The sequence below is a fragment of the Pezoporus occidentalis genome, unplaced genomic scaffold (assembly GCF_034315485.1).
Source record: "Pezoporus occidentalis ecotype Australia unplaced genomic scaffold, CSIRO_AGI_Poc_V1 ctg102, whole genome shotgun sequence".
Classification (NCBI taxonomy): Eukaryota; Metazoa; Chordata; class Aves; order Psittaciformes; family Psittacidae; genus Pezoporus; species Pezoporus occidentalis.
This window is the reverse complement of record NW_026912801.1, coordinates 284,301-299,281: the sequence shown is the minus strand read 5'-3', so window position 1 is coordinate 299,281 and position 14,981 is coordinate 284,301. Positions and strand designations below refer to the sequence as shown.

Below are 14,981 nucleotides of genomic sequence, written 5' to 3'. Positions count from 1 at the left end.
ACGCCGCCTAATCCTTCCCTTCTCCCAGAGGGCACTGCGGCCCCCTCGCTCCCCGCCCCACACCTACATCCGGGCGCCTGGAGGGTTAGAGGGAGGGTGGGGCTTGTTGCCTCGGTTCGCGAGCGCAGCGGCCGCGGTGGCTGAGGGACGGTGAGCCCGTTGTGAAGGCTTGTTGAGGGGGAGCGACGTGCCGGGCGCTCGGTCATGGCGGTAAGTGGCGTTCGCTGCTGAGGTTTTGGGAGGAAGGCGAGTTGGGGAAGCGGGCTGCTACGGGGCGGGAGGAAAAGAGCGTGTGAGACGGGGAGGGCTGGGTCGGGAAGCCGTGTGCGCGGAGAGACAAAATGGCGCCCGCCGCTCCTTCGGTTGTCGGCGCCATGATGAGCCGCGGGGAGGGGGTGGCCGCTTTTCACCCATTACTTCTTTCCCTGTTTCCAGAAGTTTCTGTTTCATTTCGCTGGGCTCGGGGAGAAGCGAAGAGGCTTTATGATGGAGGCCCTGTCGTTTTCTCGTTTGGGAGAGAAATAATGTAGCCATAAGAGTAGGCGTTTCTCGGGCTGTGGGGCGCAGGTTGCCTGGGAGGGGAGAAGAGAGGGATCATTCTGGAGGTTGGCCTCTGCTCGCTTTTCATTCGTGTAGGTTTCCCCGTCCTATATTTTTTTCTTTGTGTTTGGCTATAGATGTGCTGTTTTCAGCGTCAGCTTGCACTGAGTAATAATTATTTGCCCTCATTTTCCAGTTTTTATAGTTTGTTTATATAGGAAGTTCCTGTGCTGTAGTTACCACTGTCCTTTATGTTTATACACGGCCTAAGAGTGTGGCTTTACTGTCTTCTAAAATTTCTGTACCCTGGTAATGTATAAAGGAGGTTGTGTGGCCTGGTAGCATACAAAGGCATTTGTCCTGTGATTGAGTCAAAGAACTGCTAAGAACAGTTATCAACCCAATTTAATTTCTTTTCAGAAGTTACAAAATAGTTTTGAGTGCAAAAAAAAAAAAGCCAACAAACCCCAAACTAAAAAGCAAGTAAACTGGTCTCAAAAGTAATAAGACTCTTCAAAGTTGACTTTAAGTATTTTGTAGTCTTTAATCTGGCACTTAAAGTTGTTCTTCTATTTTAAGGTTCTTGTCTAAACTTTGACGAGTCGTGAAACACAGCAAGAGGACCACAAACTTCTGGAGAAAATGATTATTTTTTTTAATGATGCATTCTTTTATATATATAACACTTAACTTGTTAAGAATAAGATAAATTTTATTGTAAAAGGACTTGGAGAATTATGTACTTGTAGTTTTACGCCAAGATCATAGGCGCTGTCTTTGAGGTTCCTCAAAAGTAGGTGAGGGGCTTGTTCGAGGAAACCTGAACCTGTGGCCAATCCAAGAGCTGAGAATAGGTTCGTTGAAGTCTGTCGGCTTTTTCCTGCTGTTTTTGTAGAGCTGAGAGATTTCTCCAAGGTGCATTGCACCTTAGGGCATTAATGAGCAGCAGTGTGTATAAATAATGAGACTTACAGCCTTGGAAAGAGGCAGTGGGCTCAGTTTCATTTGGATACTATGTTTAAAAACCCAGTTAAGTTAGACTGCTTAGCTGGTATTCATTTTTCTTCTCCTCCTCAAGTAAATTTGAAATGTAAATTTATAGGAATTTAAAATTCCTTTCAAACTTCTTGCTGACTTGAGAATCTCAGGTGAAGGGGGCAGGCTTAGATAAGCAGATGATAGATAGATGTGGAAGGACAAGGGTTGTGATGGCTAAGATCACAATTAAGAGAGTCAGTTCCTGCTCTGATGGCTTCAGGTTTCCAGGATGATGGGTGGGGTATCAGTAGTATTCAGAAGTGTCATGGAGAGTGTAGCTAAAGCTCTGCTGCAGTCACGGTTTTAAGTGATCGGTGCTGTTGTCTGTATGCTGGTGTGTTTTAAACTAGATACCAGTATACCATATGACTGGAGAAGTGATCAGCTGCTTTATCTCCTTGAAAGAGGGATTTTTCTATAGGTGCATCTTGTACAGGTGTGAATTAATAAGGAATTGGGCAGATAAAACAGTAGTAGCTGCAATATAAATACCAAAGATTCAGCTGTAGCATGTTGTGAACCAAGTCTACCATTAATACACAATATATTAGTGACAATCTGTAACAATAATCTGTTGTGGTTTGAGAAAACCTAGTTGCTTTGTTTTCAAAGTAATGAATATAAATCAGCATTTGAGCGGTTTTCACATGTCTTGTTAAGATTGCAGGCAGTTCTACCAATTGCAGCTGGTAGAAAACTGCAAGTTTGAGTCCTCTTCTATGCGAAATTATCTTCATGAATAGCACATCTGGGCCAAATTACGTCCTTAGTGAAATCTGCTGCCACAGGATGTCACGAGGTTTGATTGACTGCCATTGATACGATTGGAACAACAGAGACCGATGAATCTGTAAAGGCATTGATGAAATCACAGTCCCCTTCTTAGTGTGTACTTTTCCCATCCTTTCCTTTTATTGCATGGTACACCAGTTGTACACATTTACTCCTCCCAGCGTTGAATCACAAAGCAGTCTTGACTGCTGTACACAGATTTAATCCTCCTAGGTCAAGGTTTAAGGAAAATGTGACAGATAAATTGTTGGGGCAGGTAGGTATGTTTTTGTATGAGAGTACATATAGATCATATTTCTACATAGAGATACTGTTTGAGGTTTTTCCTTATTCAAAAGTTAGCTGTCTGACACTATACCTAATTTCATTTCATAGGTCATTCCATACTTCAGAATACTATGGGGATTTTGTGCTGTGCCTCGGTAATGCCCGAACTTGTAAGGTGACTTAGATCTGTTGGGACAGTGTTGACCTTAAGTAATCTTAGTTATGTAAATGTTTAAAAGGTAAATGACTTATAAACACCGCCATTTAGAGAAAACTGTGGCTCAGAGTTTAGTCTTGCTGATATTCTCAAAAACACATGGCAAAAGGGCAGTGTGACGCAGTGGGAGAGCAAAATGTTTCTATAAATTAGATTTCTTTAATAAGGTCTTGAAAAAAATCAATCTGTATGCAGTTACACAGTTCACTACAACTCTATCAAGCTATTGCCTAGCTACTAATAGGGTGGTTGCTCATGAGATTGTCTTTACAGTAAATAACTTTGAGTGTGTCTTCAGGGGAAGTACTGAGTAAAGAGGGTTTTCTGGTTTTCAGTCCTAAGCATTTTTTTTTTTAAATTTCTGTCCCCATGTGTAGGGTAGTGATACAGAACGAGATGGAGTAGCTCCAGAAAAGTCTTCTCCAGAAGGAGAGAAGAAAAAGGAACAATCAGATGCCTCTAGTTCTCCCAAAACGTCAAAGCCTCATTATTCAAGATCACGCTCGCGGTCAAGGGAAAGACGACGGAAGTCAGGTATGGTCTTAATATGCGCAAAGTTGCTTAGTGATGTTCTGGTGTGTGCTTGTAGAACTGAAATTTCTTTAAAGCTGCTTTGAAAAAAAATAGTCTTAGCTCTAGTAATTTGCTAGAATTGGGAAAAATGAAGCTGCTAATTTTGGTTTGTATCTTAAATGTGTGATATTGAGACTTTACAATTTTAATGATAGAAGTGCTAAGGAACTTGTTCAGGGGATTGGGGGTGAGGGACAGGTGGAGGCCAGGCAACACCAAGCAGAAAACCATGCTACTTTGTATTCATTTTAATTCCATGTGCTTAGGCTGGGATACTTCTGCATGGGTGTAACAAAAGTAGGGCTATCTGGCTGAAGAATGCAGCTAGAGTATGACATGGTCTCATTTTTCACTGTCAGAGTTTAAATACATGCAGAAAACTGGGAATAAAAGCTACAGTTTGCTTTCCACAGTACATACTTAAATAGTGCTGTTTGTTTTCTAGATCTATTCGTGAATTAGGGGTGCAATAACTGTAAGGAGCTAGAAAGTTTGTAGCCAGCTGACCTCCTCTCTAACTTGATAAACAACAATAAATGTTTTCTTCTGCAGATACCGAAGGAAAAAAACACAGAAGCCGGAGCAGAAGCAAAGAGGTAATTAACACTTTGTAGCGTTTAGGTAATTGTACAATACATCTTAAAAAGTATCTTGTAGTAATGCACATATGTGTAAACCTATATATATGACTTAATGGTAAGTACAAGAAATTAGAAACTTTTAAGCTTAAAAATGGATATGGAGATCCTTTCATAGTGAAGCATGATTGCAGCCTTCATGTTGACAAGGTAATAGTTTTATAGGAAAATGCTTTCAGAAATTAGTAACTTTTTTATTTTCTTTTCTTTTTCTGTACTTTTTTTTTGTGGAAACAGCAGAAAAAAATTCATGTGGAGAAGTAGCATGGTGTTCTTGCTGACTTTCACAGAGCTTCCATTAATTGAAGGCCTTGGGTGGCTTTATTCCTGGCCAATGTTCAGGACTTTCACTGATACATACCCATCTCCTTAAATCTATGATAAATAATTCCTCACCTGACTGAGCTTTGTTTATTGCATCCTTTAATTGTGAAAGATTGTCACAGCTTGACAAACAGGCTGAGTCAGCTGGAAGTATGGCAATTGCAGCAAAAATTTCAGAGAACTGTCTCTTTCTTTTTTTAAAAATATATATGCCTGTATATATATAGGGGAATGAGAAGAGACGGCATCAATGATACCTGGAAAATAACTGGTTTACACACCAGAGAAGAGATGAAATGAGCAAATCAAAAGCATCAAAATAGTCACAAAGAAGCTTATGCCATGTGGGGCAATAGCAGGCTGGGTCAAATGAGGGACTTTTTAACTTTAAACCCGGTTCAGGAACTTCTTCTCCCATTCCAATGGAAGCTCTGTTTAAAAAAGGAGTGAGAAAAAGTAAGCAAAATAATCTAGGAGAGTTTTTGTGAAATTGAATATATTGTTTAGCTCACATGATAACATTTCTATAATAAATCATACTCAGCGTGCTAATGCGCGAAGAGACTGAACTGAAGACGCTGCAGACTCAGATAGCAAAATTATAAGCCTACTTCATGATAAGGTAACTATTAGTCATTCAAACTCATTTCCCTTAAAAATATCTTAAATCCGTTATGGGATATAATGGTGGTGTATTACTAATTGTGTGCCTGAAAGATGGGATTAAAAATAAAAAAGCTTAAAAAAAAGACATCACTTATAATTGTGTCCAGTGCTTTGCCATGCTGATGGATCTAATCCCACACTATTTACTTAGCAGTTTCTAAGTTTCATAGCGTGAACAGATGAGGAATGATGTCCTAGATGTAATGTTTTCATTCATTTGCAGTATTAAGCTCTTTCTCTGTAGGCTAAATACTGAATATCAGAACAAATAATGTAAATACATACTTAAAACTAATGTAGAGGTAACATCTCCAACTAGATGTATTTTTATGTAACAGCTGATTGTTCAAAGAGTTACGTGTGAAATAATGTAAAAGCAGGTTAAATAACATTGTAACTTGAAGAGCTATAATCAAATGCATATCTAGAAATTAATAAGGAGTTACAAAGGGTTATATGAGCTAATTACAGCACCTTCTCCAGGCTGAAATAGGACGTTATGATTATAGAAAAGGATTTATGAGTAGTTAACAGATAAGCAAAAAAACCTCTGAAGAATTTGGATTTGGTCTGAAATGAGTGTATCATGCTTAAATTCTGACTTAAATCTCATGTTTAAACAATATTTTAAGTGGGCTATGCTGTGCTAGGAAGATTTCAAAATAAACTGGATATATTAAGAAAAGGTGTTGATGTCATGTCTTAGTCTCTAAGGAAAACACTGGCAAAAATCAGGCCTGACCTTGCTAAATACTTTAGGCATTGCAGCTATAAAAAGGAACCTTTTTTTTTAAGAGGCACTGCAGGAAAAAATTGCGGTATAGTGGAGCAGCATATCTTTAATTTAAAACCATTGAGGAGGTCCCAGTGATGCATGTTAGTTTTAAATAATAAGTTTGGGATGTCAACCGTGTAAATTTACTGCTTTGTTTTGTAAAAACTGTTGGAAGTTACTGACTGAAAAGAGTTTTGCACTAAAAAGTAATTACCTACTGATGGGTAGAAAAGTCCTGCTTCTAAAAGCAAAATACATGTGTGCAACTATGCATGGATTTTGGTAACTTTCTACATAGTAGACTTAGGCAAATACTTAAATATTCACTATTAAGTATACTTTAATATACTAAATAAAAATCCACTGTGAGTGTATAAATGCATATTCAGAAATGGTCAGGTATTTAAAGATAGGTACTTATTACATGTTTGGAATGGAGACAGTAACTGCCAATTGCTTTTGTTACAGTGTTGTGAAGTCTTATATGCAAACAAATCCTTTAGGCAGTGGGGAGGAGGGAAAAGGGGGGAAAAATTCTAGAGTGCATTTGCAGCTTTGGGTAATTGGTGGCATTAGGTAAAATAGCCATCGCTCATGATTGAGTCACACTCCTAAGGTTACTAATGTTGCATCACAACTTATCATTTTTATCTTCTGATACCCATACTAACTCTCTTTGTTGCACTATTTTCCTGAAAGAACCAACTTCTTCTTAAAACAGGCAAGAAGACATGAATCCAAAGAGAAGTCCTCCAAGAAGCACAAATCTGAAGACCACAATGACAAAGAACATTCTTCTGACAAGGGAAGAGATAGCCTAAATTCATCTGAAAATGGTGAGGATAGACATAAACGCAAAGAGAGGAAATCATCCAGAGGGAGAAGTTATTCAAGATCAAGGTCTCGTGAAAGGTAAGTTGTTTTGCATGATTATTCTGTTTCAAGTACAATTGCAAAAGCAGGGTTTAGAATTTGTGTAGGCTTATGAATTACGTTGCTGACCTAATGCTAAAGCATCCATTTCTGTTGCATGTGTCAGTTTTCACCGAGTGTTGCATTTGCTGCTACTTGGGATTTTTAATTTTTTATTTGTTTCTGAGTAAAGGTACACAATAGCTCTAAGGCTTCGTATAAGTGATGTGTGTCATAATTAGTATATGCAGTATAGAAAAAGTTAGAAACAGTGCATTAAACATTCCCTGTTGTCAGTGGCAGGAAAAAAAATACATCTTAGCACTGTCATGGATTTTTACCTCCATAAATCAAGAGCTTACCCAGAGACAATGCTGTCTGAGGCCTCTTAGCACACCAATGGTAGGAGAATTACGTGGAACAAACAAGTTGCTGCCAGCAGAACTTTTCAGGCAGCTCTGTTATAGCTGAGGGATCTGTAGCAAACATGATAGCAAGGAACAGGCTTCAGCTAATGAGACACTGAGGGACTGTGTGTGACTCATTAGCTGAAATTTGGTCATCTCTTCCCTAAGCTATTGGAATAGCATGGGGAGGAGGAGTTTTGTTGCCTTGAATTTCAGACTCCTGCATCAGATTAGTATGGTTGGTTTTGTTTTGATATGTGCACTGTAATGAACAAATGAACAGCTATAGTGATGAGTATAATTGTTTATGTAAACTCTGTAACTCTTGGTGGTAGTGTTTGGTTCATTTCCCATTTCATCCCCTAGCCTTACAACTTAAACTGCTTCAGGCATGAACTCTTCCATGTGTAGTTTGCAGTCTCCCCAGGCTTCCTGATGCATTTTGCCCTGTGATGACAAACCTGTGTGTAACTCCTTAAGTAGAAGCTGAATTAAACCATGAGAATATCTGTCAGAATTGGGATGTGTGTTTCAGACGTCATCGTAGCAGAAGTCGCGATAGGAAAAAATCCCGATCTCGCAGCAGAGAGAGAAAACGACGTATAAGATCTCGTTCTAGATCAAGATCTAGACACAGACATAGGAGTAGAAGCAAAAGCAGATCTAGGAGCAGAAGCAGGTAAGTGTTAACGTCTGTATACACTTAGTGGTGGTGTTTGGCTGATCATTCTGTGGTGGGCTGATATGTAGAAGAATGATGTGTTTGCCACTTAATGTATGTTCAGTGTAGCTAAATGTGTTTGGCTCTCTCAGCTGTGTTGATACAGCAGGTTAAGGACTGGATAGTTTACACACACTGATAGAAACACTTGTCCTAGACAGCTGAAGTATCTCAGATTCTTGGCTTTTCATAGCATGATTTCTTGCTGGCAATTAGAATTGCTTTAATAGTTATTTTGTGGGTATCTTACGAAACCACCATGTTGGAGCTTATGACTGATAAAGTCAAAGGGAAGTAAGTAAGTATGTTGAGTAATAATGATTACCACAGTTCAGGCTCTTTTGGCTTGTACCACAACTGAATTCACCTTTTTAAATAGGATATTTAAGTAATACTTAAGCGGAAAAGCTGAAAAATAAGCTACAGCTAACCCTTGATGCAAGAGTAGTGTGGTTGGCAAAGCACTGCTTTAAAAATACCGCTGTATTTACCTCTTTTGTGTCTGTATATCAGAAAAGTGAAGTTTGACTGGGAATTGCTGAGTGTCAGAGGAGATACCCTGTCAGAAGCTAATCCTGATGAGCTCCGTGAAGTTCATTTAAAACTGTTTTGTCTGTGAAGTGTCACAGTTAGTGTAGCATTAAGGTGAATTTGGGGTTCGATGGACTATTTCTGTTCCAAATGTGCTGTTGTGTGTTAGTGATTGCTAACTCCGTTTTGCTATGCACATCATGAGAATATTAATTATGTTAATTTTTCTCCCTATCTTGGCTGCTTCCATTTCTTCCTTAAATTCTAGAAGCACAGATAAAAACCCTTTAGCTAGACACATCCTGGCTTACTCTGGGTCTGTTTTGCAGAGTTGAAATCCATGCCTCCCTGGAAATATGCTGGAAGTTAATGTTTTCCAATAGTGATGAATTGCTCAGTATTCTAGTGTAGAGTTCTGAGTCTTGTTTGTATGTTTCACCTTTGTGTTCTTAATGCCCTGCAGCATATTCTGAATGAGTAAATTGAAATATGACTTAATGACTATTACAGTTCCATTTGTTCCCTCCTACTTGTTTAAACAAGTAGTTTGAATACAAATCAGTGTCCCTTCAGAGTTTCCAAGGAAGTGTTGATGGTGTTCAGTTAATTTAGTGATTTCATTAGAGGATTTTAAATTGCGTATTTAAAGGGAGTAGAAGTTGGTTATGACTACTCAACATTACTGTGGATCCTTGGATACTTGGGAATCTGTCACACTTGTGTAATGTTACATCACTCGTGAAACTGTTCAGAAGACTTTTATCTGTCTGAAGAAGTAGTTGAATTATGTGGTTCGTGTCCTATTTTACTTTGGCATACACTTTGTACCAAACTTTCAGCTGGGGTGAGTAGAGCTGGGTCTTCAGTTGCTATGCATGTCACATGCCATTTGATTTGAAAACCATTTAATGTTGTTTAAGCCACCTTCAGCATGATGTGTTAGGCTTCACTTGCTCATTATTTCCACTTGCTATAGGTGATGTGCAGTCTTGTTTTTAAAAGTTCTTTGAACATTTTATGTTTAACGGCTTCATGAAAACTCTGCATCCCAGAATAGTTTTTTGCTTCTACAGTGGAATTCAAATTACGTGAAACAGAATGGTAAATGTGGGAAGAAAAAGTAAGGGACGGTCAAGAACTTAGGAATTTCTTCAACTGGAGAAGTACCTTCTTAGATAGTGACAGGCATACTGCAAGAATCCATTTCTTAAGTGAGGCGTAAGTCTCTGCTAACAGTAGTTAGAACACTTCATCAAGTTCTGGGCTCAGGTGAGGCCTTTGGAAAGAGAATTATGAGGCAAGTCTCAAGGCAAACTCTTCACAAGCTACATAAACATGATGTGGAAACCCTGTTAAAACTCAACCATGAAATGAATGCCCTCATTATTTGTTGTGTTACAGTTAGAAGTTCTTGTAAATAGTGGAGCTTGACCTTCTCTTGATGGTTCTCTGCATAATCTCAAGCTCACATTTTCAAGTGACCTGTCCTTGCTAGCATTTAAACTAGTCTTTTTGTTCTGTGGGCGTGTAGACCCTCCTGGCAGTTCTTTTTGTGGCATGGCTCTGATTAAATGCTAGGTGGAAAACATGACACCATCTGCTTGTTTCAAATGGAAATACTTAAATACAAAAGCTCAAACATTTATTTCCTTGATGTTTACCAGTGCAGTAAAGCATCAGACCAAAGACAAGACCAAACTACAGTAGTCAGCACGGGAAAAATGAAGGTATCTTTGAAACATGCATTACATCTTATCTCAGGAATGCAGATCTGTCACTTCCCAGTGCCTGAATCTGCATCTTGTCATCTTCTATGAAAAGATAAGTCTCACCTCCTTTGTATTCTACCAGATTTGTCATGTAAACAAGGATCTCTTTGTAACTTCAGTCTACATTTCGTGATGTTTATAGATGCTCCCCAAGTTGCAAACAGAAGAAGCAGAATATCGGAATGCCATTTCAGGTGGCTGTTGTCACTATAGCTATTATTTCAAGTTAGCTTTGATCTCAGATGGTTGATAATAACATTTTAAGTATAAAATTGCAGAAACATCTTTGTGCTTGTTCTTAACTTAACTTACACTTAATGGCAAATCTGGGGAAAATGTGCAAGATTCCTCCTGTAATTTAAGCTTCGTTGAACGCTTCCAGTATCGATGACTTCTTTGTTTAAAGTGACAAAGGCTTAACCAGGGATAAACCCTCACCTCTTGTAATGTAGATGCTAATGATCCTGGCAAAGAGAAATATTGCTAATAGTAGTTTATATGCATATTTTGAGTGCTTGTTGCGTAGATAGGATTAGATATGTATGCCATAAGAATGACTTCTACTTGGGAGGACTTGGGGAGAAGGTTACCAAAGGAGAATTGAACTGAATATCTTGGTGTTTTGCTTAAAAATATATTTTAACTGGGTTCTTTTCAGATTTTCAGGCTCCAGATCATTCATGCTTCATAGTCCCCCAACAGCACTGTTCCTCTTGAGCAAACCTGACACAAATTGCATGTGTTTAAACAAGCTCTCACATTTAGCTTGATACCCTCCCTCAAACAGTTGTCCAGAGTGTGTTTGGAGACAAGATAGAGAAGGAAGAGAAATAGTAATTTCCCTGAGTACAACTCCAGTTTTTAAATTGGGCCTTTTCAAATTGCTGATGTTTATGGTAATTCCAGTGCTGTGAGGTCTTTATGGTTTTAAAGCATTCCTGTAACTTGGCCGTTTTAGTTTTCTTGCAGTTGCCTTTTACCAGAGTTGCATGATGCTTTTTTTCTTGTTGGACTTTAGAATGAAAATCTCTAGAGAGGATCTATGTGTTGTCAGCACTAGGTGTAAGAGGGTAAACAAATACCCAGAGTTACATGTTCTGTTACATCGTACAGTTGGAAATCTTCCATTTTAAGCTCTGTCTTGTTACAAGGCAGATGTGGCTGCTACACTGTTCTAGTATGATCTCTGTGAAGCAGTTACTGAAAGGTCTCCAAATTAAGCAGTTTTTCAGAGTTGTGATCAGATACTTTATGAAATGTTAAGCTATAGATGTACCTTCATTGTTTTAGTAACTCTGCTAAATTTGGTTACAGAGACCGAAAGAAGAGAAGTGAAAAGCCCCGAAGGTTCAGCAGAAGTCACAGCCGGAGTTCGAGTCCACCACCCTTTCGGGGACGAAATACAGCTATGGATGCACAGGAAGCGTTAGCCAGAAGGTTGGGAATTGTTAATGATTTTCATGATACGTGATATAAATAAGCTTCTGCTGTTGATATAGCATGTCTAAGTATTTTTATTCTCATGTACTTCCAGACTGGAAAGAGCAAAGAAACTGCAAGAACAGAGAGAGAAAGAACTAGTTGAAAAACAGAAGCAACAGGAAATGGCTGCAGGTAGTCCATGTGTATTATATGAATTTTGAAACAATAGTGTGAGTGAGAAATAGTGTAGGCTTATGTGCTGAGTGTGACAGTCCTGTTCACAGATGTGCAGGTTGTCTATGTAATTGTTAACTTGGTCCATATGTAAGAAACACCACTGGAACTAGGAAATGTGGTTGAAAAAAATCTAAACCAAACCCACAAAACCAAAATAAAGAAAAAGCCCCAAACATAAACCCCCAAAAGAAATGACCAGGATTTCTTATCACTTACCAACTATACAATGAAAATGTTGTATGTTAAGCTGGTACATGATTTTGTGATGGTTATTGGACCATTCCTTTAAGCATCATTAAGCAAGAGTTTGAAAGCTGTTACCAGCTCAGGGGCATTTAGAAGCATGAGCTACATGAGATTCAGTTTTAGTTCTAGCTTACTAAACTGTGGGAGACTTGTTTCTTAATCGACAAATAATTTTACCATGCATTTGTTGTTTGGACATGTTCAACTTCTGATGAAGGGAAGTGTTCTGGGGTTTTGTTTGTCTGGGTTTTGGGGATGGGGGTTTACTTTTTGTTTGTTGGTTTGGGGTTTGTTTTTTTTCCCCAAATCTGAGCTTCCTGTCTGATAACAAGTTCTCTTTCTGCTACAGCAGCTGCAGCCACGGGAGGTTCTGTTATTAATGTTGCTGCTCTTCTGGCATCGGGAACACAAGTAACTCCTCAAATAGCAATGGCAGCTCAGATGGCAGCCCTGCAAGCGAAAGCACTAGCAGAGACTGGAATAGCTGTCCCTAGCTATTACAACCCAGCCGCCGTGAACCCAATGAAATTTGCTGAGCAAGAGAAAAAGCGGAAGATGCTTTGGCAAGGCAAAAAGGAAGGGGTAATGTTGTCTTTTCTTACTTTCATAAAAGTTGTTTGGAAACACTGTTCACTCAGTTTAAGGATGTTTATCAGTGCTGTTTCCAGCAAAATTACTTTAACACCTGGTAGGAAGTTTTCTTCTTAACATCAGCCCAAGGTAAAACTTCAGGGGTGAAAGGACTTACAATAACTAGACCTTCAAGTAGCAAATGGTTGTGACACAAGCCTCAGGAAAAACCCTGATGGCGTAAAATTGCAGAGGTATAATTGGGTTGTAAAATTACTTTTGCCAGTTCGCCTTGCAACTAAATATCAAATGCAGATGGTCTCCTTTTACTGAGAAGTGATGGCTGAGGTAGAGAGACTTAACTGACCACTCCTCTCTGTGACTAGAGAGTTTTCATGTGAGTGTTCTGCTGTTTTAGGCTTCAAAAACCAGTCTGCAGATCTTGCTAGTAACTCTGCCGGAGCAGAGTAAGGCATTACAAAAGCTAGTGGAAGTTATAAATACAAGTAGGTTTTCAGACTTTTGCTGTGTCAAACAAATGCTCTTGCAATTAGTGAAGTGTTTTGAAACCCCTGGTTAACTGAAGTTCCTTCACAAAAAGTTTCTTGTGAGGAGGGCGGAGGAATGTGGGATCTGACTTGGAAACCTGTTACCTCCAGCTGTGCAATGGGCCCAGTTTTAACACTGCTTTTTTGCTCCTGTGCTGTGATGTTAACAGAAGCTTGTGTTTAAAGGTGATAAATCTTTTTCTTTTTTACTTGTACAGGACAAATCACAGTCTGCAGAAATATGGGAAAAATTAAACTTTGGAAACAAGGACCAAAATGTCAAATTCAGAAAACTGATGGGCATTAAGGTAAAGAAGTAAAGGATTCTGAATATGTATGTAGTTTTTGCATAGTGATTTATTTATTCTAAAGTACATGTTAACCCGGAAAGATGTTAGTTAAACTAATACTACCTGAGGTAGTTAAAATAAGTATTATAAAGTTCACAAGCAGCATCTAAGTCTGAATTCAGTTCTAATTTCTGGAATTTCATTGTGCTTCTGCCTAGCAAGGCAACTGTTACAATTAGTGGTTGCTGTAACCAGTATTTAGAATCCTCAGACAGTATCGCTTTGTATTGATCACTTAACTGGAGACATTTATTTGAATGGGTTGGGAAGAGGAAGCAGATGAAGGCCTCTTTGTGTCTTGACAGGGAGGGGAAGGTGATGCTAGAATGTTCCAGCAATAAAGCCAAATGCTTGTATGATTACTTTGGAAATCAACAAAGCAAAACTGTTATGTTTAGGGTATCTGCAAACACTGCTCTGACCACAGCTAATGTTTGTTTCCTTCTGTCTGGTTTCTAGAGTGAGGATGAAGCCGGCTGTAGCTCTGTTGATGAAGAGAGTTTCAAAACCCTGAAACAACAGGAGGAGGTCTTCCGAAATCTAGATGCACAGTACGAAATGGCAAGGTCACAGACTCATACACAAAGAGGAATGGGATTGGGATTCACATCTTCCATGCGAGGAATGGATACAGTTTGAAAAACGAGAGGGAAAAGAGGCAGATTTAAAGTTTGGGACTGTGGAAGGTTCTTGTTCAGCTGTTGGGTCCTTGTTCACCAAAAAGCTAGCATTCTAGCTTGCATGGGTGTTGCATTGACTTTAATTTATTAAAAGAAAAAAATACAATTTTTTTGTAAATATCAGATCAGTGATACTGGTGTTAGTGTTGTAATCAGGTTATACCCACTTCCATTAAACTTGACAGAACTATAGAAGGACAGTATTTTTTAGTTAAAAGTTCTACTTTTCAAACCAAGCAGCAGATGGGATAAACTCATACATGGGTATTTCGTGTCCACTGTCTTGTGTACTTTTGTACTTTAACCTTGTACAGTTATTTTCAATTCTTGAAACATGAAAGAAACATTGTGTAGATGTTATTTAGCGGTCTGGGCCAACAGGCACATAATTCAGTGCAGAAACCCTGGTTAATAATAAAGACTTTTTTTTTTTTCTCTAAGGTCTTCCTTTACATTAATCATGTTGTCTTTTGGGCCAGCCTCTGAGAAAGAGGTAAGAGATGGCAGGAAGACTGGAGAAGTCAGGAATAGAGTGTTTTGCTTTGCTTATTTGGAAGTAGGGTTTTCCTAAAATAAGGACTCAGGGTGAGGAATACTCAGCTTGGCCTTTTGGTCAATTTGATGGAAATTTTAGTAGAGGGATAACCAAACCAGTGGTGAGAAAGGTTGGTAGGATGTGGGAGCCCTTGGCTAATACTTGAGTGTTTTGAAAGGTGTGTTAACTTGTAGATGATACAAGCCTTACAGTACCCCAGCAT

At 38.9% G+C, this 14,981-nt stretch overlaps 2 protein-coding genes across 8 annotated transcripts in view; one reads left to right on the top strand and one right to left on the bottom strand.

The window, feature by feature from the left end:
* The window catches only part of KNTC1 (kinetochore associated 1), a 36,692-nt gene extending 36,517 nt beyond the window's left edge, over positions 1-175 (bottom strand). The window contains exon 1 of the mRNA XM_062614139.1: positions 68-175. The gene's annotated coding sequence lies outside the window, so the exon portion shown is untranslated. The remainder of the gene's footprint in view (positions 1-67) is intronic.
* Positions 72-14,346, top strand: RSRC2 (arginine and serine rich coiled-coil 2). Of its 7 annotated transcripts, none has more exons than XM_062614221.1 (11): positions 99-210; positions 2,746-2,792; positions 3,232-3,388; positions 3,980-4,023; positions 6,552-6,742; positions 7,685-7,828; positions 11,485-11,607; positions 11,705-11,784; positions 12,425-12,657; positions 13,412-13,501; positions 14,003-14,346. In XM_062614221.1, exons 2-11 carry the CDS (start codon positions 2,769-2,771, stop codon positions 14,180-14,182), a joined length of 1,266 nt encoding a protein of 421 aa, XP_062470205.1. In that variant the 5' UTR covers positions 99-210; positions 2,746-2,768; the 3' UTR covers positions 14,183-14,346. The 7 variants fall into 7 exon arrangements, with proteins under 7 accessions (XP_062470214.1, XP_062470220.1, XP_062470205.1 ...); XM_062614244.1 differs by having other exon boundaries at positions 118-210; positions 6,530-6,742; XM_062614230.1 differs by lacking the exon at positions 2,746-2,792 and having other exon boundaries at positions 72-210.
* The last annotated feature ends 635 nt before the right edge of the window (positions 14,347-14,981 follow it).

Coding starts and splice junctions, on each gene's coding strand:
- RSRC2 (XM_062614221.1), top strand. CDS start 2,769: ATGGGGATTTTGTGCTGTGCCTCG. Junction 6,743..7,684: donor AGATCAAGGTCTCGTGAAAG/GTAAGTTGTTTT, acceptor TGTGTGTTTCAG/ACGTCATCGTAGCAGAAGTC. Junction 11,785..12,424: donor GCAACAGGAAATGGCTGCAG/GTAGTCCATGTG, acceptor TTTCTGCTACAG/CAGCTGCAGCCACGGGAGGT.